This window comes from Callospermophilus lateralis, chromosome 1 (genome assembly GCF_048772815.1).
Source record: "Callospermophilus lateralis isolate mCalLat2 chromosome 1, mCalLat2.hap1, whole genome shotgun sequence".
In the NCBI taxonomy this organism is placed as follows: Eukaryota; Metazoa; Chordata; class Mammalia; order Rodentia; family Sciuridae; genus Callospermophilus; species Callospermophilus lateralis.
Genome location: NC_135305.1, coordinates 196,877,796 through 196,903,761, shown reverse-complemented (window position 1 = coordinate 196,903,761; position 25,966 = coordinate 196,877,796). Strand labels below are relative to the sequence as shown.

Here is a 25,966-nt window from a genome sequence, read left to right as displayed (position 1 = left end):
GTTATAATTAGAAAACATACCAAAAAGAAACCAAAATGTTTCTCTACCTTTTAAACCTGTGTAATAGTCGGGAATTTACAGTCAACTACTAATTACTTAAAAAGTAAGCGTTGTTAATAGGCCAGTTTTTAAAGAGAGACATCACCTATCCATTAATTTTCTAAATTCATTTCAAAGCTTCCATTTGACAATTTAAAATATTTAAATTTTATTATTAAGTCATGGAAGCAGTTTTCTCATAGAACTTCTTGTTAGGGTAAAAATGATTAACCTTTTAATCATGTAGTGTTAGAAAAACTGATTTTTTTTCAACTCCTTGTAAATTTGCTGGAGTTGTTTTTTTATAGTTCTTTTATTTACATAGGATATTGCATAGCAAAGGTAGTAGGTTAGCCTGGTGTGTTTCACAAGAGTGGAGAATGGCATTTCCAGAGATTAAGTTGTCTTCACCATTCCCATTTTCTGCTACATTTGCCTGCAAACTCCAGGCTTTACTATATCTCTTTACTTAATGGAATCTTTGTATCACCTTTGACTTTGAATATTAGTGTTTTAGACATGAATACTATAACATGTGATACAGCTGCTTGTATCACAAGAATAGTCTGATGGCCCTGAAGCATTAGAAAGAAATCAGAACTGAGCAAAATTAAACTTCTCTGGAACTTATACCCTTAAACTTCCATTTATTTCTGGAAATAAAATTCAAAAAAAGTCTTACTTTATGACAAACACATGGCTGATGCCTCTTACTTGTTATCTCCAACCACAGGTAGCAATTGAGTCCTTAGTTTTTTAAAAATTTTCATCCACTAGGCATTTCCAGATTTGCTCAAGTCTTTCTCACTTAGAAATTATTATTTTTTAATTGAAAATAAATAAATAATTTCCCTTAGATAAAATTAAAACTATGTATTAGTATATTTTGTTAATGATACTTATCACCTTTCAGGACTTGACTATTTGAACAGCATACTCTTTGTTTAAATCCTTCTTTGCCTCAAGCTTTTTGATTATTTTCCTATTCATTAAGGTTGTCCTGTAGCAAAGGAAGCATTTATGTAATATTTTAACTGTTCTAATTAATATATGTGAGGAAGACTTTTAAATCATAATAATATATATTAAAATGGAAGACTTTTAAATCATATAATAATATTTATTAAAATACATTTTCCCTGGCAATTTATTTTTATATGTAAGAAAGATAGATTTTATGGTGTTATGAAAAATCAAAATTTTAAGATCTAAAATGCAACACCTGACAAATTCAGATTCTAGAGCAATATATAGAGAGACATGTCACAAATTTTTAGGGTTTTTTTGTTTAGATTATTGATACTTTTGATATTCAAATGTGCTTTGATATTTACATAATTACTATTGAATGTAAAATTTATATTTTGTGAGCCATTATGAAAGATGTTTATGGTAACAAAAATAAGGTATATTGTCTTTTGAACAGTGTTAAGGTGGTATGTGTGATCCTTTAGAGCAGAGGCCTTGAAAGAGTACAATTACTGAGGTTTACCACTTTCTAGTAGTCTAGCTTTGGTCATATAAATTAAGCTTTCTCTGTGCACTAATTTCCTCATCTATCTTTATCCTTTCAGGCTACTGTAACAAACTTAAAAATGACAGAAATTTATTTCTCACATTTAAGAGTCTAGGAAGTCCAAGGTCAAGACACCAACAGATAATGGTGTCTGATTTGGTATCCTGGTTGATAGATGATTGTGGCTGTGTCCTTACATATTAGAAGGAGCTAGCTACCTGGCTCTCTGGAGTTTCCTTTATATTAAGTACACTAATCCCAATCATGAAGGTTTCATCTTGACTTTGTTGCCTTCCAAAGGTCCTTCCTACCACCTGATACCATCACCTTGGAGTTAGGATTTAAACATATGAGGGTGGGCGGTTAACAAATATTTAGACCTATAAAATTGAATAGTAATAGCTGCCTTTTTGAGTGCCAAGATTAAAGAAAGTAAAATTATTATTAGTTACTAGTTACCATAGTGGTTTTTTTTTTAACAACAGTGTTTGGTTTTTTTTTTTTGTTTGTTTGTTTTCATGCTTGTGTTTTTGACATTTCCTTCCATTTGAGTACTTGCTTTTTTTCTTTTGTCTTCTGTAGGCCTGTGTCCATCCACTTAGGTGTAAGTTGTATTCGTGTGTCAGGGATGATCTTTCAGTGTTAATGTTCAAGTGCCATATCTGGCCATATTCTGATCATTAACTATTAAGAGTAATACCAGCGTTAACTAACTCTCCTTGCCTGACAGTAGTGCTGCCACTATTCCTTGTTTCTGTGGTAATAGATGAGGTTTGTATGGTCCTGTTATTCCAGCCTCCAGACACCATTCCAGATCTACTGGTGCCCTCTACGCCCCCGATGTGTATGGGGCCTCAGGTGAAGGATGAGTACCTTTTCACTATCATCTGTGTATTCATTTCAGTTTTTATTCTTTACAGTTTTCACTGAATATTATTCATTTTTTAATTGATTTGTTTTTATTTTAAATTTTATTTACTGGAGAATAAATCACTTGTAGTTTCTTTCTTTTCTCCCAAATAACTTTTTCCTTTAACCTTACTGAACATTTTCCTCACTAGCAGATGGATGTTTTTCTTTTAAACCCGTTATATCATTTTGAAATATAGAGTTGTTTTATGTTCTCAGTTATGTACTCCATCTTTGTATATGTTAAAAAAAAAAAAACCAAAATGGTGGATGAAGTGTTTTAATTGTAAATGATAGTAAAAAAATTAAATAAAATATAAATTGCTTTTAAAAAATGATGGTATTCAAAGCAGTTGAGGGGGAGAATTCATCTGTGGTTTGTTTTCACCTATCTCAGAATGTTGGGCACATAGTAGCCACTTAACAGACATTGAATGATCTGTCTTAGTTATAGAATAAAATTAACTTATCTTGAAGGATAGATTATAATTGGAACTTTTCTTCCTAGTGAAATCCTGGTGTGGCTTCATTGATCTCCCTAACCATTATTGGTTGAGGATAGATCTTTGTTCTGGTTTACTTTGTGGTTCACCATATAGAGAGACTTGCATGAACTGACAGAGCTGGATGAATTGATTACAGGGCTATAGATGTCCAAGCCCTTTGTTTACCAGCTATGCTTTCTTTGATCTTGTTATAAATAAAGAATAATACTGCTGTTCTTTAAATTTGTTTTCCACACATTATTAATAATTTTGTTTTTACCCTATTATCTGACCAAAAAACTCAGTGTGCCCAGAAGTACAATATTGCTTTTAAAATGCTTTGCCCCATTGGTTTTTTTGCTCCTACCCCACCCCCAAGGGTCTTAAAAGTTTTCCAACCTGATACTGTTATATTTATGACTTTCTCAAAACTGTTTTCCTTCTTTTGGTGAATTAGGTCCAGGTTATGGGATCAGCCAATCAAGTCGACTGTCATCTTCTGTCAGTGCCATGCGAGTCCTGAACACAGGTTCTGATGTGGAGGAGGCAGTAGCAGATGCCTTGGTACTCTACTCCATTTCCTTGTCATTACTAATGTTCCCATTATGAAACTAATGTATGTGTGAGCTAGTCCACCTGTGTAGGAAAGGAGGTGGGAAAATTCTGGATTAAATCTAGGAAGATAAAATGTGGACAATGTAAAAAAGCAGAGCAGAATAATTAATTCTTGAGCCTTATTTAGTATTCAGAATTTTAAGCCAGGGTCAATAGTACTGATAGGGTGTCAGGAACAAAAATTTTATTGTCTTTAATATAGTAATGTGTTTTATCATTGTATTTTATGCACTGTAGTACACTGAATGTAAGGGCAGATAGATTGGTATGTAAGTGTGTGTACTTATGAGCATGTAATTTCAAGCCTGGCTTAACCTTGAGAGAATAGGGGTTGTTTTAGTTGGATTTTTACTCTGCTAACTATTTTTATTTTTTGAGCTGAGAGAAAGTACAGTCTCAAGACAAATTATAATTAAGATCCTGGTTCTTTGTGCCTAATACATAAAAAAAGTTTGAAAACATCCTACAGATTCTTAGTATTTTGTCAGAAGAGTGCTGTACATATATCATTATTATTTTTCTCAAATTATGAAAGAAGATTCTTTTGAAATGATGTGGATGATTTGCTAATTTCCCAAGTCAATTTAGTATGATACTTCCTCTATCAAAATATGAATTATAATATTAATCTTGTCTGTGAAGCATTTACTCAATTTTTGGTGGGCGAGGGTGTTAGGGATTGAAAACAGAACTGCATGCAGATTTACTCATTTCCTTACCTAGAATTTACAAAAGGTCTCATCTTTATTTTTAAGTAAATAAATAAATATTTATATGTAAATACATATATATAGTGTCCCTAAAAATGTAGATCACGTCTTAACAAGTTGACACAATATAATTTTTGCAGTAGATTTGAAAGACAAGTTTTTAAGAATGTTCATTAGTAATAGCTTTAATTTATTGGATAGCATCACCTATGTAGTACTGCTTTAACAGTCTGTGCTGAATTTTCCCTTTACCTCAGTCATTTTTTATAAATGTATTTAATATAACTAAGAGGCTTATTTCTCTTGGGTCTGAGATATATTGATCAGATCTTTTTATGATGAAGATCAGATCTTTTTATGTTGAATATTTAATCAGGTGGTTTTTAGTTTACTATTCCTTATCACTATATTTTATAAATCATATTTTATATTTTTAATTGGATGATTCACTAGTTAAATTCTGCTTATATAAATTTTATTAATTGACTGGGTTATTCTTGAACTATTGCTTATAATACTGAGATGATGTGCTTGAATTGTATAGGAATATTTAACCATGAGGACTAAAATATGAGTCCCAATAATATGATTCTATTTCCATTATTTGCATAGTGCACAGATAACTCCATTTACTACTCTCAGTTGTTAGGGAAAAAAAAAATTCAACTATTAAGTATAATTTGGACCCAGGGAAAATCAGAGAAATACAGTTACATTTGGAAATGGCAAAAGAATGCAAATAGGAAGAATATTTGAGATTCTTTGGGAAAACTGGGTATGGGAATATTTTTGTAGCTTAGCTGTTTCTCTATGAACTAAAGGACATTGACAAGACTAACGATATAGCCTGCTAGTAAGCAATTCTTTTGTATCTGTATGTTAAAAAAAACTTAATGTTTCTGATCATGGGCATTGTTAATGCCTATTTCGCTGTGCCACTTAGCAAAATGTTCTTCATTATTTTCAATTTTTCTCTTTAAAAATCTACTGCTCTCAGCTCTTAGGAGACATACGGACTAAGGTATAAACATTGCTATTTTCTGACATCTTATGATACCATAACTTTTTTCTTTGCTTCATCAATTTAATAGATGATGTTCATCTATAACAAATTAAAGTGGAAGTAATAAAATTCTTAGACATACATCTGTTTTTCTGTGATTATCAAGGAGATACTCCTTGAATAGATTGTCTTGTGTGGGGGTATTAGTTTTTTTAGTCCACCTACTTCATACCAATGAGATGAGGTCATTTATACTAATTTCTATAATAAGACTGATCCTGGAGCCCAACATAGGAAACATTTCTAAATTGAGTTGGTGTCTCTAGATTAATATGAGGTCAGTGACAGAAACATCATTTTAAAGCTAATTTAATTTAAGCTCAAATTATATTTCTTATAGATTTTAGAATGGAGAACTTACAGCTACTTGGAACTATTTTAAATTATTGTCCTTAATATTTCGTAGAAATATCTTCACCACTTACCAGCTCAAATCCAAACATCAGATTGCATAGATTTGTTTCTAATTCTTCCAGGGAAATTTCAAATTAGCTATTTATTCTCCCTGATGTCATTTCTGATATGCAAGGTTTAATTGCCAGTTACATACATTAAATTATAAACCGTAGAAGTAAAGATATCCAAACAATCCATACATGATGTTTCTTATTTATTGAAATAGTACAGATATATTGAGAAAAATGTGGAGGGCCCTTAAGGATTTTTCCTCCTAAAAACAATAGTGAGTAAAACAGTTTCTCATCATATTTTTGTCTGTATTTTACTTTTCTAGGAAACATGAAAGTTGGATACAAGGGAAGGAAGAGTGGCAAGGAAAGTGGTAGTGGAGGTAAAAGGAGAATAGCAAAGAGAAGGTGTAGAGACAGGGAAAAATGGGATTTTGCATAGGGGAAATCATGCATTTTCTGATCCATGGTACTCCTACTCTAAAAAGGTCATCTTTTCTTCTTACCAATTTGAATTTCTAGAACAGTTTCTGTTAATTTACATTTTAGTAGTTGTTAGTTTTCTGTGAAAACGATATATGAGGAAAACCCACATTTTTTAACACTTCTCACGTTACATATCTGAACTTTCATATGGTCTTATTCTGCTTCTACCACTTCCCATAGTTAAAGAATATTTCACTTTCTGCTAACTTATAAAACATGTTTCCTAAACAAAAACTTAAGTACTGACATTAGTTTATTACACTGTTTAGCAGCATGCTTTGCACTGATTTTAAGACTGAAATCAGTCCTTTTGTGCTCAGTAGATATTATGAAATATCAATATATTTTTAGTTACTACTAATGAGATTCTTTATATATAACAGAAAAAACCTGCTCGAAGAAGATATGAATCATATGGAATGCATTCAGATGATGATGCCAACAGTGATGCTTCTAGTGCTTGTTCAGAACGCTCCTACAGTTCTCGAAATGGTAGTATTCCTACATATATGAGGCAGACAGAAGATGTGGCAGAAGTCCTCAATAGATGTGCTAGTTCCAATTGGTCAGAACGGAAGGAAGGCCTCCTGGGTCTGCAGAACTTATTAAAAAATCAGAGAACACTAAGGTGAGATGAGTTGTATTAAAATGTAATTATATTGTGTGAGGTTCATACTTTTTGTCTTTACTTTTTTTTTAATTTTGTAATTTGTTTTAATTAATTATATACGACAACAGAATACATTTGTGCACTTTGATATATCATACAAAGATGGGATATAATTTCTCATTTTTCTGAGTGTACATGTTGCAGAATCATATTGGTAATGTAGTCACAGTAATAATCTCTGTTTCATTCTACTGTCTTTCCTATCCCCATATCCCCCTCCTCCCCTCCCCTCCCATCACTTCCCTCTACCTAATCTAAGGTAATGCTATTCTTCCCTAGTGTCCCCCGCCTTATTGTAAATTAGCATCCGCATATTAGAGAAAACATTCAGCCTTTGGTTTTGTGGGATTGGTTCATTTCACTTAGCATGATATTCTCCAAATCTAACCATTTACTGACAAATGCCATAATTTCACTCTTCTTTAAAGCCGAGTAATATTTTATTGAGTATATATACCACATTTTCTTCATCCATTTATCTATTGAGGGACACCTAGGTTGGTTCCATAGTCTAGCTATTGTGAATTGAGCTGCTATAAATATTGATGTGGCTGCATCATTATAGTATGGTGATTTGAAGTCCTTTGGGTATAAACCAAGGAGTGGGATAGCTGGATCAAATGGTGATTCCATTCCAGTTTCTGGGGAATCTCCATACTGCTTTCCATAGTGGTAGCACCAATTGCAGTCCACCAGCAATGTATGAGTGTACCTTTTTCACCACATCCTCGCCAATATTTATTGTTGCCTGTATTTTTTAAAATATTTTTTTAGTTGTAGCTGGACATAATACCTTTATTTTATTTATTTTTATGTGGTGCTGAAGATCGAACCCAGCATCTCACACGTGCTGGCCGAGGACTCTACTGCTAACCCACAACCCTAACCCCTGTTGCCTGTATTCTTAATGATTGCCATTCTGACAGGAATGAGATAAAATCTTAGACTAGTTTTGATTTGAATTTCTGTAATTGATAGAGATGTTAAACACTTTTATATGTATTTGTTGATCAGTTGTATTTCTTCTGTTAAGTGTCTGTTCAGTTCCTTAGCCTTTATGGATCGGGTTATTTGTTTTTTGGAGGGTGTTAAGTTTTTGAGTTCTTTATATATCCTAGAATTAATGCTTTATCAGTGCATGTGGTAAAGATTTTCTCCCAATCTATAGGCTCTCTCCTCACATTATTGTTTCCTTTGCTGAGAAGAAGCTTTTTAATTTTAATCCATCCAGTTTATTGATTCTTGATTTTACTTCTTGTGCTTTACAAGTCTTGTTAAAGAAGTCATTCTAGGCTATTATTTCTTCTATTAAGTGCAGGGTCTCTGTTCTAGTGCTTAAGTCTTTGATCCACTTTGAGTTGATTTTTGTGCAGGGTGAGAGATAGAGATTTAATTTCATTTTGTTACATATGGAGTTCTAATTTTGCCAGCACCATATGTTGAATCCAATGATTTTTTTTTCTTTTACACAATACCTTTATTTTATTTATTATTTATTTTTATGTGTTGCTGAGGATCCAACCCAAGGTCTCTCACATGTGAGACAAGCACTCTACTGCTGAGCCACAAACCTGGCCCTTCACTGAATATTTTTGGCACACTTGTTTAGTATAAGATAACTGTGTTTATGTGGATTTGTCTCTGTGTCCTCTATTCTGTACCATTGGTCTGCAAGTCTATTTTGGTGTCAATACCATGCCATTTTTGTTACTATAGCTCTGTAGTCTAGTTTAAGGTCTGGTATTATGATGCCTCCTGCTTCACTTTTCTTGCTAAGGATTGCTTTAGCCATTCTGCATCTCTTATTTTTTCCAAATAAATTTCATGATTACTTTTTCTATTTCTATGAAGAATGTCATTGGGATTTTAATAGGAACTGTATTAAATCTGTGTAAGCCTTTTGGTAGTATGGCCTTTTTGACAATATTAATTCTGCCTATCCAGGAGCATGGGATATCTTTCCATCTTCTGATGTTTTCTTTAATTTCTTTCTTTAGTGTTCTGTAGTTTTCATTGTAGAGGTCTTTAACCTATTTCGTTAGATTGATTCCCAAGTTTTGTTTTGTTTTGTTTTTGAGGCTATTGTGAATGGAGTAGTTTTCCTCATTTCTCTTTCAGTGAGTTCTTTGCTGATTTATAGGAATGTGTTTGATATATGGGTGTTGATTTTATATCCTGCTACTTTGCCGAATTCATTTATTAGTTCTGGAAGTTTTCTGGTGGAATTTTTTGGATCTTCTAGATATAGAATCATGTCATTAGCAAATAGTGACAGTTTGAGTTCTTCTTTGCCTATTTCTATCCCTTTAATTTCTTTCTTTTGCTCTGGCTAGAATTTCAAGAATGATGCTGAGTAGAAGTGGTAAAGAGGACATCCTTATCTTGTTCCAGTTTTTAGCGGGAATGCTTTCAATTTTTCTCTATATGTTGAACCAACTCTGCATCCTTGGGATGAATCCCACTTGATCATGACGCACTATCTTTTTAATATGTTTTTGTATGAGATTTGCCAGAATTTTATTGAAGATTTTGAATCTATGTTCATTAGAGACATTGGTCTGAAGTTTTCTTTCCTTGATGTGTCTTTGTCTGATTTTTGGTATCCGGGTGATATTAGCCTCATAGAACTAGTGTGGAAGGGTTCTCTCCTTTTCTATTTAATGGAATACTTTGAGGAATATTAGTGTTAATTCTGCTTTGAAAGTGTTGTAGAACTCGGCTGAGAATCTATCTGGTCCTGGGCTTTTCTTGGTTGGTAGGCTTTTGATAGCATTTTCTATTTTATTACTTGAAACTGATCTGTTTAAATCATGTATGACCTCCTCATTCAGTTTGGGTAGGTCATATGTCTCTAGAAATTTATCGATTTCTTTGATATTTTCTATTTTATTAGAGTATAAATTTTCAAAATAGTTTCTAATTTATCTGCTGTATTTCAGACATATTCATTGTGATATTTCCTTCTTCATCTTGTATTTTAGTAATTTGAGTTTTCTTTTTCTCTTTGTTAGCATGGCCATGGATTTATCTATTTTATTTATTTTTTCAAAGAACCAACTTTTTGTTTTGTCAATTTTTTCAATTGTTTCTTTTCTTTTGTTTTTATTAATTTCAGCTCTGATTTTAATATTTTCTGTATTCCACTGCTTTTGGTGTTGATTTATTCTTCTTTTTCTGGGACTTTGAGATGTAGTATTAGGTCATCTATTGTTGACTTTTTATTTTTGTAATGAATGCATTCAATGCAGTAAACTTTCCTCTTAGTACTACCTTCATAGTGTCCCAGAGATTTTGATATTTTGTATCAGTGTACTCATTTACCTCTAAGAATTTTATTTCATCATTGATTTCTTCTACTATCCACTCATCATTCAATTGTGTATTATTTAGCTCCATTTGTTACAGTAGTTTCTATTTTTTATTTTATCATTGGTTACTAATTTCATTCCATTGTGGTCTGATAGAATGCAGGGTATTATCTCTGTTTTTTTGGTATTTACTAAGAGTCCCTTTGTGGCATAAGATATGGTCTATTTTAGAGAAGGAGCCATGTGCTGCTGAGAAGAAAGTATATTTGCTTGTTGATGGATGAAATATTCTATATATGTCTGTTAAGTCTAAGTTATTGATTATATTTTTAGTTCTGTTTGGAAGATCTGTTCAGTAGTGAGAGTGGTGTGCTAAAGTCACGTAGTTTTATTGTATTGTGGTCTATTTGACTCTTGTAATTGAGAAGGGTTTGTTTGATGTACATAGATGCTCCATTGTTGGGGCATAAATATTTATAATTGTTATGTCCTGTTTATATATACTTCCCTTAAGAAATACGAAATGTCCTTCTTTGTCTCCTCTGATTAACTTTGGTTTGAAGTCTACTTTATCTGAAATGAGAATGGAAACCCCTGCTTGTTTACATAATTCATATGCATGATAAGTTTTTTCCCATCCTTTCACCTTCAGCCTGTGGATGTCTTTGCCGATGAGGTGAGTCTCTTGAAAGGACAGCATATTGTTGGGTCTTGCTTTTCAATCCAATCTACCAGTCTTTGTCTTTTGGTTGTAAGTTTAGGCTGTTAACATTAAAGGTTATTAATGACACATGATTTTTATTCCCTGTCATGTTGATTTATTTCTGGTTTTTGATTTGTCTTTGTTTCTCGTTTGATTGAATGTCCCTTTAGTGTAGCTTCTCCGTTTGCTGGTTTTCACCTTTTTTCTGGCTTCATCTTCATGGAATATTTTGTTGAGAATGCTCTCTAATGTAGGCTTTCTATTTATGAATTCTTATAAATTTTTTTATCATGTTATAATTTCATCTTCAAATATGAAACTTAATTTTGCTGGATATAAAATTCTTGGTTGGCATCTGTTTTCTTTCAAATCTTGAAATATATTATTTCAGGACCTCCTACCTTTGAGTATCTGAGTTGAGAAATCAGTTGAGATCCAAGTTGATTTCCTCCTATATGTAGTTTGATTTTTTTTCTCTCACACTCTTTAAGATTTTATCTTTATTCTGTGTGTTAGTCATTTTCATTATAATGTGTCTTGGTGTGGGTCTGCTGTAATTTTGTACATTTAGGGTCCTGTAAGTGTCTTGTATTTGATTTTTCATTCCATTCTTTAGGTTTGGGACATTTTCTGATATTATATCATTGAAAAGATTGTGCATTCCTTTGGTTTGTGTCTCTGATCCTTCATCTATTTCAATAACTCTTAAATTTGGTCTTTTCATGTTATCTCATAGTTCTTGTATATTCTGTTCATGGTTTCTTACCATCTCTCCACATGATCAACTCTACTTTCAATATTATATATTTTGTCTTCATTGTCTGAGGTTCTGTCTTCCAAGTGGTCTAGTCTGTTGTTGATGCTTTCTATGGAATTTATAATTTGGTTTACTGATTGCTTCATTTCGAGGATTTTTGCTTGTTTTTTTTTTTTTTCTACAGTATCTCTTTATTGAAGTGGTCTTTTACTTCCTGTATTTTTTCTTTGATTATACCTTATACTATCCTTTACTTCATATATCAATTTAACTATATACAATCTGAACTCCTTCTTGGATACTTCTTCTGTGTTATCAGTGGCTTCTGTTGTTGAAGCATCTTGGTTTTTTGGTGGCACTTTTTTCCCTTTTTTTTCATGTTGTTACTGTGTTTTCCCATTTAAAAGTACAGATCTAAGGCAGGATAAATTCTACCCTGTTGACCTGTAGTGTCCTTGAAGGTTTTCAGTGCTTCCCCCTTTACTGGTGAGACCAGTATCAATAGCACCCAGTGTACACAGTATATAGCCTTAAACCTAATATCTCCCAGTAAGGCATCTACTGCTTTCTTATATTAAACCAAAATGAAGAGTTCAATAACAATCTATAGTACAAACAGAATATTTGTTAAAACGATTTACAGTTTCAAATGGTAGATGAGAGAACAGAGGTAGTACAGTATGCAGTATTCACGAGAGAGGAAGAGAGAAGCTAGAAGTAAAAATTCACAGGAAGAGTGGAAGAGGAGCCGACAGAGGTTGGCTGCTGGTTGCAGAAACGTTGGAAAGAAAATCCAAGAAAGTAGACAAGAAAGAAGAAGAATATGAACAAAGAGAAAAAATTAAAGACATAAGAATACAACAAAAATGTAAAACCCCATTCATATATCATTGTCCTCCACACACTGATGCATAAAAAACATCCTGTTCCAAGTATGGTGGAGAGATTAGTGAATCAAAATATAAAAGAAAAGAAAAGAAACCTTTCTGGAAAGTCAAACTGTCTCTGTCATTGTTTTATAGTTTCTCAGCCCAATCTCTGATATCTCTCGGGATCACCAAACCCAATTTCTAAAACCCAGTTTCTGCCCCACCCATCTGGGCTTCAGATACATCAGGCTCGGCCATGCTGTAGTCCCAAGATCTCAGTGCTGCTCCTGTTTGCAGAGAGACCACCCCAGATATACCTATGCAAAGGAGTAACCCCAAATCCCAATATGCAGCAGCAAGACAAGGGCCACCAGCACTCTCAGCAGGAAGACCCCAGTCTCCTCTAAACCCTCACATTAGACCTGCAACTTCCATCTGGAGTCCCCAGACTCTTTTTTTTTTTTTTTAAGAGAGAGAGAGAGAGAATTTTAATATTTTTTTTTTTTTTAGTTTTCGGCGGACACAACATCTTTGTTTGTATGTGGTGCTGAGGATCGAACCCGGGCCGCACGCATGCCAGGCAAGCACGCCACCACATCCCCAGCCCAGAGTCCCCAGACTCTTGTGGTGGTGAACCCGATGGCACCCAGGCCCAAGGCCCTAGCGGGTGTCCCAAAATGGGTGCATCCACGTGCAACCAAACCTGTAGTCACTGCCGCAGTCCTCTAGGCTATGGTCTCAGCAGTAGTGATGGTGGTTGTTGGTCAGCAGTAACAGAGGCTTCAGAGGGCAGCGTCACCAGGGGGTCCCCAGTGGTGTAGGCTTCAATTGTATCCAGGGCAGAGGTTTCTTTTGTGGTAGCAGCACTAAGAAAGAAGACCTCCAGGCAATCTCAGGCTGGCAGCAGCAATGGCAGTAGCAGTACAGGAGGCAGTTGATTGACAGGAGACTTCTGGTTTAGAGGCAGCGGGAATTTGGTCCCAGGTAACCATGGCCGCACCCAAAGAAGAGACCTCCAGGCTAGGCAGCAACAATAGTGATGTACTTTTTTTTTTTTTTTTTTTAATAACACTTAAAAAATACTAGTTTAGCAACAGGCTTCCTGAATTCAGAGTTTGCATCAAAGTGTCTTTCCAAAGCCTCAGTTCTTTAGAACTATCTGTATTATAATTTACTAAAAATTTTTTATTTTGTTTTCTCTGTTTAGTGAAGCATTTTATTTTTTATTTATTTATTTTTTTAAAAAAGAAAGAGTGAGAGAGAGGGAGAGAGAATTTCAACATTTATTTTTTAGTATTTGGCGGACACAACATCTTTGTCTGTATGTGGTGCTGAGGATCGAACCCAGGCCGCACGCATGCAAGCGAGCGCGCTACCACTTGAGCCACATCTCCAGCCCTAGTGAAGCATTTTATTTTATTTTATTAATTTATATTTTTTTTAAAAGAGAGAGTGAGGGGGGGGAGAGAGAGAGAGAGAGAGAATTTTTAATATTTTATTTTTTAGTTATTGGCGGACACAACATCTTTGTTTTGCATGTGGTGCTGAGGATCGAACCCGGGCCGCACGCATGCCAGGCGAGCACGCTACCGCTTGAGCCACATCCCCAGCCCATAGTGAAGCATTTTAAAGGAAACTTTATTCACAAATAGAAATTAAATGAAAATTATCAATTTAGAAACTAAAAAATTAGTCCTGGGGGTATAGATTAGTGGGCACTTACTTGTCTAGTGTATTTAAAGCCCTGGGTTTGTTTGATCCCCAAAACTGCAAAAGAAAAAGAATGAACAAATAGCAAAATGTGTATAATAATAAAGTTGACTGGTATATCAAAATTTCTTCCTGATAAACTTTCAATGAGAGGAAAGAATACTTACGCTTATTCAGAAATGAAGATATATTCTTAGTGTTCATGTAAGTGTGACTCTGTGTAGTATGAGCTAGAATATAAAATGAAATTGGAGTGAATTTCTTTTTTTTTTTTTTTTTTTTTGGTGCTGGGATTGAACCCAGGGCCTTGTGCATGCGAGGCAAGCACCCTACCAACTGAGCTATATCCCCAGCCCTAAACATTTATTTTTAAAGTATTTATTCTTTTAGTTGTAGACACAATACATTTATTTTATTTATTTATTTTTATGTGGTGCAGAGGATCGAACCCAGCACCTCTCATGCACTAGGGGAGCACTCTACCGCTGAGCCGCAACACCAGCCCTAGAGTGAATTTTTTAGGACAGAAGTTTATTTTGACTATGGGTTTTAGGATTTTCATTCCTTTCCCATTGGATTTGTCTTGCTTCCCCCACCTCCTCCCCATATTCTTCATTGTCTTTGTCCATATAATGTTTTAAATATTTATTGTTCGGCCCTTTAAAAACCTGTCTTAAGCCCAGTGGCTTAGGACGCTGAGGTAGGCAGATGCTTAGTTTAAAGCCAGCCTCAGCAACTCAGTGAGGCCCTAAGAAACTTGGTGAGAACCTGTCTCAAGAAATAAAAAGTACCTGGCACCATGACGCACACCTGTAATCCCAGCTGCTTGGGAGGCTAAGTTAAGAGGATTGGGAGTTCAAAGCTACCTTTAGCAAAAGCAAGGTGCTAAGCAACTCAGTGAGACCTAGTCTGTAAATACAAAATAGGGCTGAGGAGGTGCCTTGGTGGTTGAGTGCCCCTGAGTTCAATCCCCGGTACCAAGAATAAAAAGAGCTGGGGATGTGGCTCATAGTTAAGTGTCTCTGGGTTCAATCCCTTGTACTTAAAAAAAAAAAAGCCCTGTCTTCAGATAATTATATACGTTCTGAGTGTGGGCTACCTTCTGACTTGATACCTGTGAAATCAGGATTTGATATATCTGTTGAGTATTTATTTTAGGACCTATTAAACCTGTATGATTTTAAATAAATATTTGTGTATTACCTAATGTAGTTTCATTTACCTATATCCAACTTCATGAAGTAAATCAGCATAATATTATTCCCAGGCCCATCAGGATTAGTTTAATATTAGGTTTAGCATGTTCTTTTACGTGGCAAAAGAGTAAGCGGAGTTTAGAAAGATTTTGGCCCCTAAATGACTAAAATTATGTACTAGGAATGTCATATGTATTATTTTCCCTGTCGCAATAAGAAATAAATGTGTACTTCTTTTTGTGACTTCCACTCTAAAGCTAGTATAGGTTATAGCAAAATGCCACATTTTATAACTTTGTATTTAGCCCTGACTTGTAAATCCCACAAACTTCAAATTTTTGAGTTATGTCTCTTAACCTTTTTATTGTTGTTAAGAAATTTAATTATATGAAAGGTTACTTTAAAATGAGTTCATTTTATGGAAAGATATTAATTACCCAACTTTATTACTTTTACAGTCGAGTTGAACTGAAAAGATTATGTGAGATTTTTACAAGAATGTTTGCTGATCCTCATGGCAAGGTATGTTTTAGTATTTAAGATTATTTACTCATATGTGCCCAAAAAAGAAGTAAAATAGCAGAAAACTGTAACCACTTTTGTTTTATTATTACCCCAAAATGGGTAGTGATTATTTTTAAACATAATTTTTAATATCATACATAATTTAGAAATTGTTCTTTGGTAATCATTTGTGCTTCTCCGAAGAGAGATTGAGTGTAAGATAATAATTTAGCCAGGGTGAGTATATTTTGTATTATTAAGAATATTTCACTATTTGTGAAGAATATAATTGGGGTAAGTTTAAGAAAGTTGCTGACATTTTATTCAATTTTCTTCTATGATTATTATAACCATAATTTAAACATATTCTTTTCTTGAAAGAACTGTTTTTATAAAAAAGAATTGCCATTAAATAACAGAAAAGCACAAAATATGATTATAGCCGTAGTTTGATAGTAACATAAAAATGAAACATTTTACATATTGAATAAAAATCATAATTTTCAGAACTTTGTTCACTCTTTAATGTTGATTTAACTATATTGGATTAAGTACTTAAGCATAATTGGCATGTTCACTATGAAATTTTGGTTTATCTTAATAAATAATAATGTTATAAAAATGTGTTATTTTTTTTCCAGAAATGTGTTTGACTGTGGTGAAACTTATATTAAGTATCTTCCTTTAAGATGTCAAATGCAGGTGTATATCTAACCTTAATGAGAGATGTAGCAAGGAAGTTATAAGAAAAATAGTAATGAATTCTACTTTATTTTTTTTTTCTAATTATCTTCACTTCATTTTTGTACACATCATTTTGGTTTTTTCTATTTTTCTATTTTTATTATTTATGTCACTCTTTAAAGATATAAAATCCCACATTATACATAAACTAAAATCTAACTAAAGATTAAATCCTATTGGGCATATACTTATTTAAATAAATTGCTTACACTTTAAAACAATATTTTCCAAAGATTCTCCTTTGTCAGGTGTATATTTATTTTATCTGAAAATAAAAGATCCCATTAAAAAGCAAAAATGAAAATACGTTTAACAAGCAGTTTGTTGGCCAAAATGTTTTAAAATTTGTAATTTTCAAACTGTAGATAATTCTGCCATTTTATATTGATATCACCACCACTAATTACAGTTGTAGGTCTTGCTTTAATCTAAAAATTTCTATAAATTCTAACTTTTGGTTAGTAGTTGGCACAGTAAGCCAAAAGGGGAGATAATTATCTGGAGGAGCCTTTTTCCTTAAGGAACATTTTAATTGACAATTTATTCAACTTTGAAAATTTAGTTAACTATCTTCACTAAATGATATAATTTGTTGCTACTGGAAAGTATAAGACCAAGGCTGAATTTATTTCTTGGTCATAATTTTTGACCTTTTTTTTTTTTTTTTTTTTAAAGAGAGAGTGAGAGAGGAGAGAGAGAGAGAGAATTTTTTGATATTTATTTTTTAGTTATCGGCGGACACAACATCTTTGTTTGTACATGGTGCTGAGAATCGAACCCGGGCCGCACACATGCCAGGCGAGCGCGCTACCACTTGAGCCACATCCCCAGCCCCAATTTTTGACCATTTTTTAATGGTAATAACGCAAGTTAGTTGGATGCCAGTGTCTGTGCAGCGATAAAGAGAAACGAACTTAGCTTTCCTATTTGATCTTTAAAAAAAAAAAAAAAAAAGAAGTTTCTCTTATTGACTGACCTATCTGGTTTTGTTTATATGTTTATTTGGGATTGGATTTTTGTGGGGGGTTTTTTTGTTTTTATTTTTTTTTCAATTTTTTAAAATTTTGATGGACATAGTACCTTTATTTTATTTATTTGTTTTTATGTGGTGTGAGGATCGAACCCAATGCCTCCTCATACATGTGAGCTCTGCCACTGAACCACAATCCCAGCACAGGGGTTGGGTTTTTTTATTCCGTTCAGTGAAGAAATGTAATGGAAAAAACTTTGGTTTTGTTTAGCTTTTCTTTGATGATTGTTCATCATTAACTCTGCCAATAAAGTACTACCAATTTGATCTTTCAGGATCTAGAAACTTAAGAAAACAAAACAAACAAAAAACCCTTTTCTTTCAAAATACATTGTTGATTCTTATTAGGGATCGGATGTTAATTTCTGTAAATGTCTGTGACTTTTCAGGCCATTATAGCCTCTGTCCCACATTTAAGTCTGCCTTTTTAGCAAGAAGGTATTTATGATAGTGTGTAAACAGATGAATATAACTGGGTTGCCATAAAACTTTACTTATGAACATTGAAACTTGAGTGTTCATATAATTTTCATGTGTCACTAAAAGGTCTTGTATATTCAGGAACCTGTGCTCTTGCAGCACATGTTCCTTGCTGAAAATCAGGACTACTGAAGGGAAATGGTATACTGGCCCCGTTAAGTGAAAGCACACCTCCCTGCCTTTTCCTGCAATCTTCGTATCAGATCTGTGATTGACTGATAGTCTTCTACATCTCAGTTTTTTCCTCTGTCCTACATGTAGACTGACAGATACTTTCTCTCCTAAAATTCTTAGCTCTCTTTACCTCCTCACACATCTCATGCCCCAGCATGTGTCCTGCCTCTTAACTTACCAAGAAAATAGAAGCCATCTAGCCAAAACTCCCAATTCTTGCCTCCAGCCAACAAGCTTCACCGTCAGCCCATTCTTTCTACCTTTCCTCCTTTTGAGATGGAAGGAGGTCTTTCTCCTTTTTGTCCTGTGATGTTTGTGTCATGTAGAATTTTGCCCTCTTCTTTCATTCTCTGCGTTATATGAAGCTTCTGTTACCTGCTTTCATAATAGCTTCCAGATGTGTAATATATTTCCAGCCCATGTTTTTTCTCCTATACTTATTTAATTACATATCTATTGGCTTCATTTATCCCTCAGTTTCTTTATAATATTGGTTCCAGGACCAACTCCACACCCACACCACCCACTTGAATACCAAAATTCACATATGCTCAAGGCATTGATATAAAATAGAATTGTATTTGTATATGACCTATACAGTCCTCCCATTATATTTCACGTCCCCAGATTACAATTCAGTATGGTAAATAGTTGTTATACTTTATTACTTATGGAATGACAAGAAAAAAAATGTCTGTACATGTTGAGTACAGAAGCAGTTTTTTCCCAAATATGTTTTGATCCATTGTTTGTTGAATCCTTGGATGCTGAATTCACAAACACAGAGGACCAACTAGATCTTCAGCCTCTAGTTGCTTTATCTGATTATATGATACCACCATTACTCAAGTGAGGAATTGACCATTATTCTAGAACTTTCACTGGATCCTCTTGATTCATCTCTGAATATCCACTCTCACTGCTAATCAGGGCATGCTCATCTTTCGCCATTTGCACCACCTCTCCCACTTCCATCCCTAAATTATCCTCCATACTTCGTGCCCTAGTAACCGTTCTAAAAAATAAATCTCTACTATCTTAAAAATCCTTAAAGAAATAGCCAAAGCTTATCATTTTGGCTTGTATTCCCTCTTCGCTGTCAACCCAGCCCAAACTGTTCATTTCCCCAAATGTGCCTTGTACTTTTCCTTTTCACTTGAAACACATTATTGAGGATATTTCCCTTTCTTCCCCAACCCAGCATTCTTAGGACTCTGCTTAGATAGCACATCTTCTTCAAGTCTGTATTAGATCACCACTCTGAACTAGATAGAATTGCTTCTCTATAACTTCAACCATCACCAAAGCTCACGGGGCAGAAACTTTATAAAGCCTTACCCCTAGAATGGACCTTTATGTGTGTTTGGGAGATGCCTTATACCATGAGTGGACTTCCCCATGTACATTAAAAGGCTTCAGTCTTGATGTACCATGGGGAAAAGAAAAAAAACAGAAATGGCATTTCACTCTTTATGTCAGCAGGTTCTAGGGAGTTGCAGGCTTCCTCCATAAATGAAAGTTGTTCTCACATTTGCCCAACAGAAACAGGATGCTTAAAGAACAAAGTTGTGAGCATCAGTTCTTATCCTTTTAGCTAGGACCACCTGCTCCAGCCACCATAATGTTTCCCTTTTTGTATCCAACCAAAGGTCTGTATCCAACCAAAATATTTGATGTATCTAATATATAGTACAGAAATGCCAGAAAAGAAGTCCTGGAAAAGAATTGTTTCTAAATACAGAGGAAGGATATTTCCTGGAACAGGAATAATATGAATAAAGTAAATATAGTTAGCAAGTTGAAATTTTTTGATTTCTGAAATTTGATAAATTAACTTTTTACTTTACATATCGCTGTCCCCCAGTATCTGTAGGGGATTGGTTCCAGGACACTCAGCAGATTGCAAAATATGCAAATGCTTAAGTCTCTTATATAAAGCAACACAGTGTTTGCATATAATCTACATACATCCTCCCAAACACTGTAAATTATCTCTAGCTTACTTATAATAACAAATACATGTAAATGCTGTGCAAATAGTTGTTACACTCTGTTGTTTGGAGAATAATGACAAGGGGGAAAAATGTACACCTTCAGTACAGATATAGTTTTTTTTCCACCAACTATTTTCAGTCCATGGTTAGTTGAATCCACTGATGCAGAACCTGCAGATAAGAAGATAAGTGATCTAACCAATGAAATATGTAGGATAGTAATAGACCACAAAGTAGCAAATTATGTTATTTAAAGCCTCTTAGTGTTTTTATAAGAGAGGCAGTGCAACACATAACAAGTATGAATAGGGAGCAAGATGGCTTGGGTTCATATTCTGTCTCTAGGACTTATTAGCAGTATGTGCCTTGGTTTCTTAATCTGTAAAACAGAATATATAGTAATATATGCCTCATAATGTTGTGGTGATGATTAAATTAGTTAATACATATGAAGCCCTTAGAATATAAGAATATACCAGTATAGTAGTTTTAAAAATTAAGGCATTCAGAGCAGATTTTTATTTTGACTGCTCTGGACACATTTTTTCCCCCTTAAGTGTAAGCATTGTCAGATACTAAAACTTATCCTATATGGTTTTTGCATTTGACTGAAGTAGCTCTTCAAAAAGAGCCACTTTCACCAAAGTAGACTTAGACTTTTATGGTCTTTGTGATTCTGCCTCTGGAATCATGCCTTTGAGTCTTGGGTTGCTAGGAAATTTAATCTTACTACTAACTTGGGGCACAGTTGAGTACCTTATGTAGAAAGTGACATCTGGTCTTTTGATAAATATTTTAGGCAGCTACAGCTGCTCTCATAGTCCTTGGAGCAGGAGACTGTCACACATCTTACCTGAAGAATTAAAAAATTGATAGTATAAACAGTTACTTTTTTTTTTAACCTCCAAAGAATAGTAATTGTTCCAGGTCCTTACAGAAATTATTTAACTTATGAAAATACTTCTTCTGGAGGAAAAGGGGATAAGAAATGAAAACTCATTCCCAATTCTGACATTTTCAGAATTGGGAATGAAGTTTGTGACTCTTGGGTTCTTTCCCAGTTGTTGAACCTCAAGGATAGTACGATGTACAAAAGAAAAGCTTTTGTCTCTTTTTTTTTTAATTTCCTTTGCCAGGAGGTTAAAGAGAAACACAGGAAAATCATGTTCTTCTCCCATGTAATTCATTTAACTCTTTGCTTTTAAAACTATTTTGAGTTTATCATAAAACTTTGAAAAACATTTGTCATTTTTATTTTCTAAGTGTTTTTCTTCCATACAGGAACTTTGCATTGATGGCGACTAATTTGTGTGTTTTTCTTTTTTTTCCTTTTTTCTTTTTGCATGCTGTCCCCTGTGTTGGAACTCTCAATAGAGAGTAAGTTGGTTCAATATTTGTTGGAAACCTAACTTTACTGCATGACTGTGAAATTAACCCTTTTTCTCTGTTTTCTCTCCCAAAGAGTTCATGCAGTGTTGGACCCTTTGCAATCCACGAAATGCTATATGCAAACTGTCATTCTGTTTGGAGATGTGCTTTTTTAATCTACTAATTAATCTAATTTGATCATGTTCTTCTGTTCTTTTTTTGACTGGCACACCTAAGATATAAGTGAGTTTAGGAAAATACTGCCTCAATTGTAATAGCTCAGATATTTAATTCTTTCTGAACAAATTACAGATGTGAGATATGTAGGATTATAAATTGATTCCATTGAAGGTTTAGAAATAATTCCCCAGTTTCATAATTATTTAAAAAAAAAAAATTGGGCCCTAAGTCCCCATATGTACTTCCTAATAGTCTGTTAATGTTATTGCATAAAAGCAAACAGCAATTTATGGAGCATTGATTCTCAGCTTTTTCTTTTGAAATTTTTATTCCTACTGTTACATTAGCATATCCATTTTCTCCTTTAATTCTAGGCAAGGATATGGGAGAACGTCAACACCTGAGAGAAACTCTTTGTGTTAGGGAAATCGAAGAAAAAATTTTGTGTGTAGTCTCCAATATATTATGCATATGGATATATGTGCATATGTATGTGTATATATGATCATTTATTAAATACTGTTATAGGATATAAATATTTTTGAAAGGTTATGGTAAAATTCTATATAGAGAGTGCTATAAATACCATGTCTACATTTTTATTGGGCTACTCATGTTATATCTAACCAAAAGAAATTTCTATTCAGACACTTAGAGAAGTCTTCTTGAAGGAAATAACAGTTAAGATCTTGATGGAAACATAAACCTTGGCTATGTCAGCATGAGAAGAAAGAGCCTTCCAGGAATGGCTAGCATGAGTCCAATGAAGAAAGTGGGTAGTGCCAGAAAGTTTATAGGAAAGAAAAACAAGTTAATCTTCACTAGAATGAATGGAAAGTCTTGATTCTAGGTGGAACAGGTGTTTACTACTAATTACAGGGTAAATTTTGCTTAAGAGAAAATACTTATTTTCATTGAAAACTTTTTAGGTAACTTTGGACTTGGTTCCATTGATGATATAGGACTGTATAAAACTATAGTCTTTATTCTATGATAATATATATTCCAGATGGGATGATATTTTAGAGAAAAAGTTAAATAGCACCAAAAATAGCTAATCCCACTGTGAATTCCAAGTAGGAAGGATCAGTGGCTCTTATCTAAAGTAGCCTAAGAAGCTTCTTGGCTGGAGCTTGAGTGGGGAATCACATACTATATGTAAGCAAGCTGGAGGTATGAGCAGGAATAGGAGAAAATTGGAGTCATGTGAGATGTGAATGAAAGTGGAGGAATAAAGGGTCTTATTTTACTGGATAGTCCAGTTTAGAGAGTTAGAACTTTATATAAGGGTTTGAGACATTATCCTGTAGACAGTTTTACATAAGGGTTTGAGATATTATCCTATAGACAATGGGAGACGTTTAAGAATTTTGTTTCTATTACAAACTGTCATAATCTGATGGTATGAAAGAAGCATGCATTGAAAAACACAGCCTGCAGGCCAAACCTGTCCTGCTGCCTACTTTTGAAAGTTCTATTGGAACACAACTGTGACTGTGCTACAATGGAGTTGAGTAGTTGCAAGACCCTATGGCTTGTAAAGCCTCAAATATGTACTATGTGGCCTGTTACAGAAATGATTTGATGACCCTTGATATATAGAAAATATGAAGGCTAGAGTCGGGCTACTGCAATAATCCAGACATAAAATCAGAAGTGCTTGGTGCCTACAACAGTGCTATGATAAACAGATTTGGGGAAGACCAAAAGAGAGCAGTTCTAGAGATCTGGAGCCTCATAGAATCAGAGAGGCCCAGTCAAGGAGGTCACACTTGGAATGAAGAACAAATCAGAATGAAGACATTTAGGATGCAAAAGGACAATGCCTGCAAAAAAGAAAAAGAAGGGAAATACTAAGAGGCAAGAAATGTCAAGCTACAGAATGGCCAACCATACTTTACCTAGGAGAAAGCTATTGCGTACCACAATTAGAAGATAAGTAGTGGGAGCAATAGGGTGGAAGCTGAAAGAGAAGCTCCTGGAATGGTGTCTTCTGCGTGTGGCAGCAAAGGATCTAGGTAAAAAAATGAAAGAGTAAATATAGTAGAGGAGAGCACACATTAGAGAGCAAAAATATGGAACTGAAAAATTAGACTTAAAAGGGAATAAAATTGACTCTTCCTTGGAGAGATGATTATTAGAACATTAGGGTTAGAGGAAATCAAATTGAGGGAAAAGCCACTAGAGTTTAATTAATAGAGTAGATAAAATACAACTGAAAACCAAGTGACCTAGCTAAGTCTTAACCCATTGACTAGCTGTGAAACTGGGTAACTCACATTTTCTAGTTCTCTGTTTCCTTGTACATAAAATAGGAGAGTCGACTTAGGCATTTTTCTATCTTATGACTTTCTAAATGGGTTTTCATATGGAAAAGTTTCAGGTTGGAATCCTTAAGAAAATAGGGAAGAATTTAAACAAGAGTAAAAGTGATCCACAGAATAAAAAACAGTTACGTATTGGTAAACTAGCTTTGGTGGGGAGGAAGAAACCTTGGTTTGTAGTGTTTGCCAGTGTCTGAAGTGTAGATGACTCCTATTTGAAAGTAGCTGCTTTCAAGCTACCAAACATTTCACAAAATTCCTGAATTCTAAGATTCAAATGTTAAAGCTTATAGTTCTAATAAAGAAAATCCTTCAAATTCTTAATTCTCAAATTAGTATAGTACTTTGGATATTGAGTATTTAAAAAACCACAGTTTTAATCATCTGTTTTGATTATAATTTGTCTCGAATCATCATGACTGAGAGTCTTAACAGTGTTTTCCTCTTTACCTTGAAATAATTTTTTTAGTATGATATTGGATTTCTTGTAAACAGATAAAAACTTGTGATGGATTGCTTTTCATACGTACTTCAGTGAGATACATCATGTATTGATAGTAGTTTCTCTGCACCTTAAGATTTTTTCACTTTAAAATTTTTTTAAACAGATAGATTAATGTTAGAACCACTTATAAAGCCCTCCCCACCACACACAGCATAAAGCATGCCATCTAGGACCTTTTAAAAAATCCACTAAAATTTAGATGTAGGCTTTTATCTTGAATTTATTTGACTTTAAGTACAGTTTTATTTATCACAGGTCATTTAAAGTTACTTTTGGGGCAGTTTTAGTAAATAACAGATTTCATGCCAGAAAGTTTGTGACAATTGTCATTTTGAGAAATCTGAGGATTCTCTAATTAGTTCATTATGTTATGTAAATTTTATACCTTAGATAGCTGTTAGTATAGTCATTCTCTAATTTACTCAATGCCACGCTTGCAAAAAGCTGAGAGTTAGTGAGACTATAGATCTTTCCCCTATATTTTGTATAAAATAAATTTTTAGTTTAAGTAGCTTAAGCTGTGGCATCATTGATTACATTAGGTGTGCCAGCCATTATGGCCAAAATTTCTTTACCAAGTGATGCTGCATGGAATAGCTAATTGTTGAACTTCTGCAGAAGTTGGATAACGATTCAAATGTACTCTTGTATCACAGAGTCCAATGAAAAGCAAGAGAGATTGTTTTTCCGCTTGGCTGCCAATCGCTGTGCCTCTGATTCCTGTATTCCCTTCTATTTTCAGTTTTGAACTGAGCATAGAGATCAATATTTCCTCGTTTTTCTTCCCACCTCTCCCCTTTATCTATTATAGGTATTCAGCATGTTTTTGGAGACTCTAGTAGATTTTATACAAGTCCACAAAGATGATCTTCAAGATTGGTTATTTGTACTGCTGACACAACTACTTAAAAAAATGGGTGCTGATTTGCTTGGGTCTGTTCAGGCAAAAGTTCAGAAAGCCCTAGATGTTACAAGGTAATATTTTTTGCATGTATTTCAAGTTTACCTAATAATAAGTTATATTTAATCTTTATGTTAAAATTTAATTTCTGAGATCTTTCAAATAATTTATTCTGTAGAAACACCTCTGAAAATTGTTAATTTTCACCAATCACATGGTATATTTAATACAACATTGTTTCTTAGATCAGACCTTTTATTTATTTTGTAAAAATTTTATTGGTTCAAGTAATTCAAAATTGTATTTTATCTTAATTAGG

The 25,966-nt window shown here is 33.9% G+C and overlaps 1 protein-coding gene across 16 annotated transcripts in view; it reads left to right on the top strand.

The window, feature by feature from the left end:
- Clasp2 (cytoplasmic linker associated protein 2) overlaps window positions 1-25,966 on the top strand; it is a 199,956-nt gene that overhangs the window by 121,665 nt on the left and 52,325 nt on the right. For all 16 annotated transcript variants that reach the window (XM_076843304.1, XM_076843263.1, XM_076843290.1 and 13 more), the window contains 4 exons: window positions 3,407-3,513; window positions 6,614-6,858; window positions 15,902-15,965; window positions 25,558-25,721. In XM_076843304.1, coding sequence (XP_076699419.1) covers window positions 3,407-3,513; window positions 6,614-6,858; window positions 15,902-15,965; window positions 25,558-25,721 — 580 coding nt within the window. The remainder of the gene's footprint in view (window positions 1-3,406; window positions 3,514-6,613; window positions 6,859-15,901; window positions 15,966-25,557; window positions 25,722-25,966) is intronic.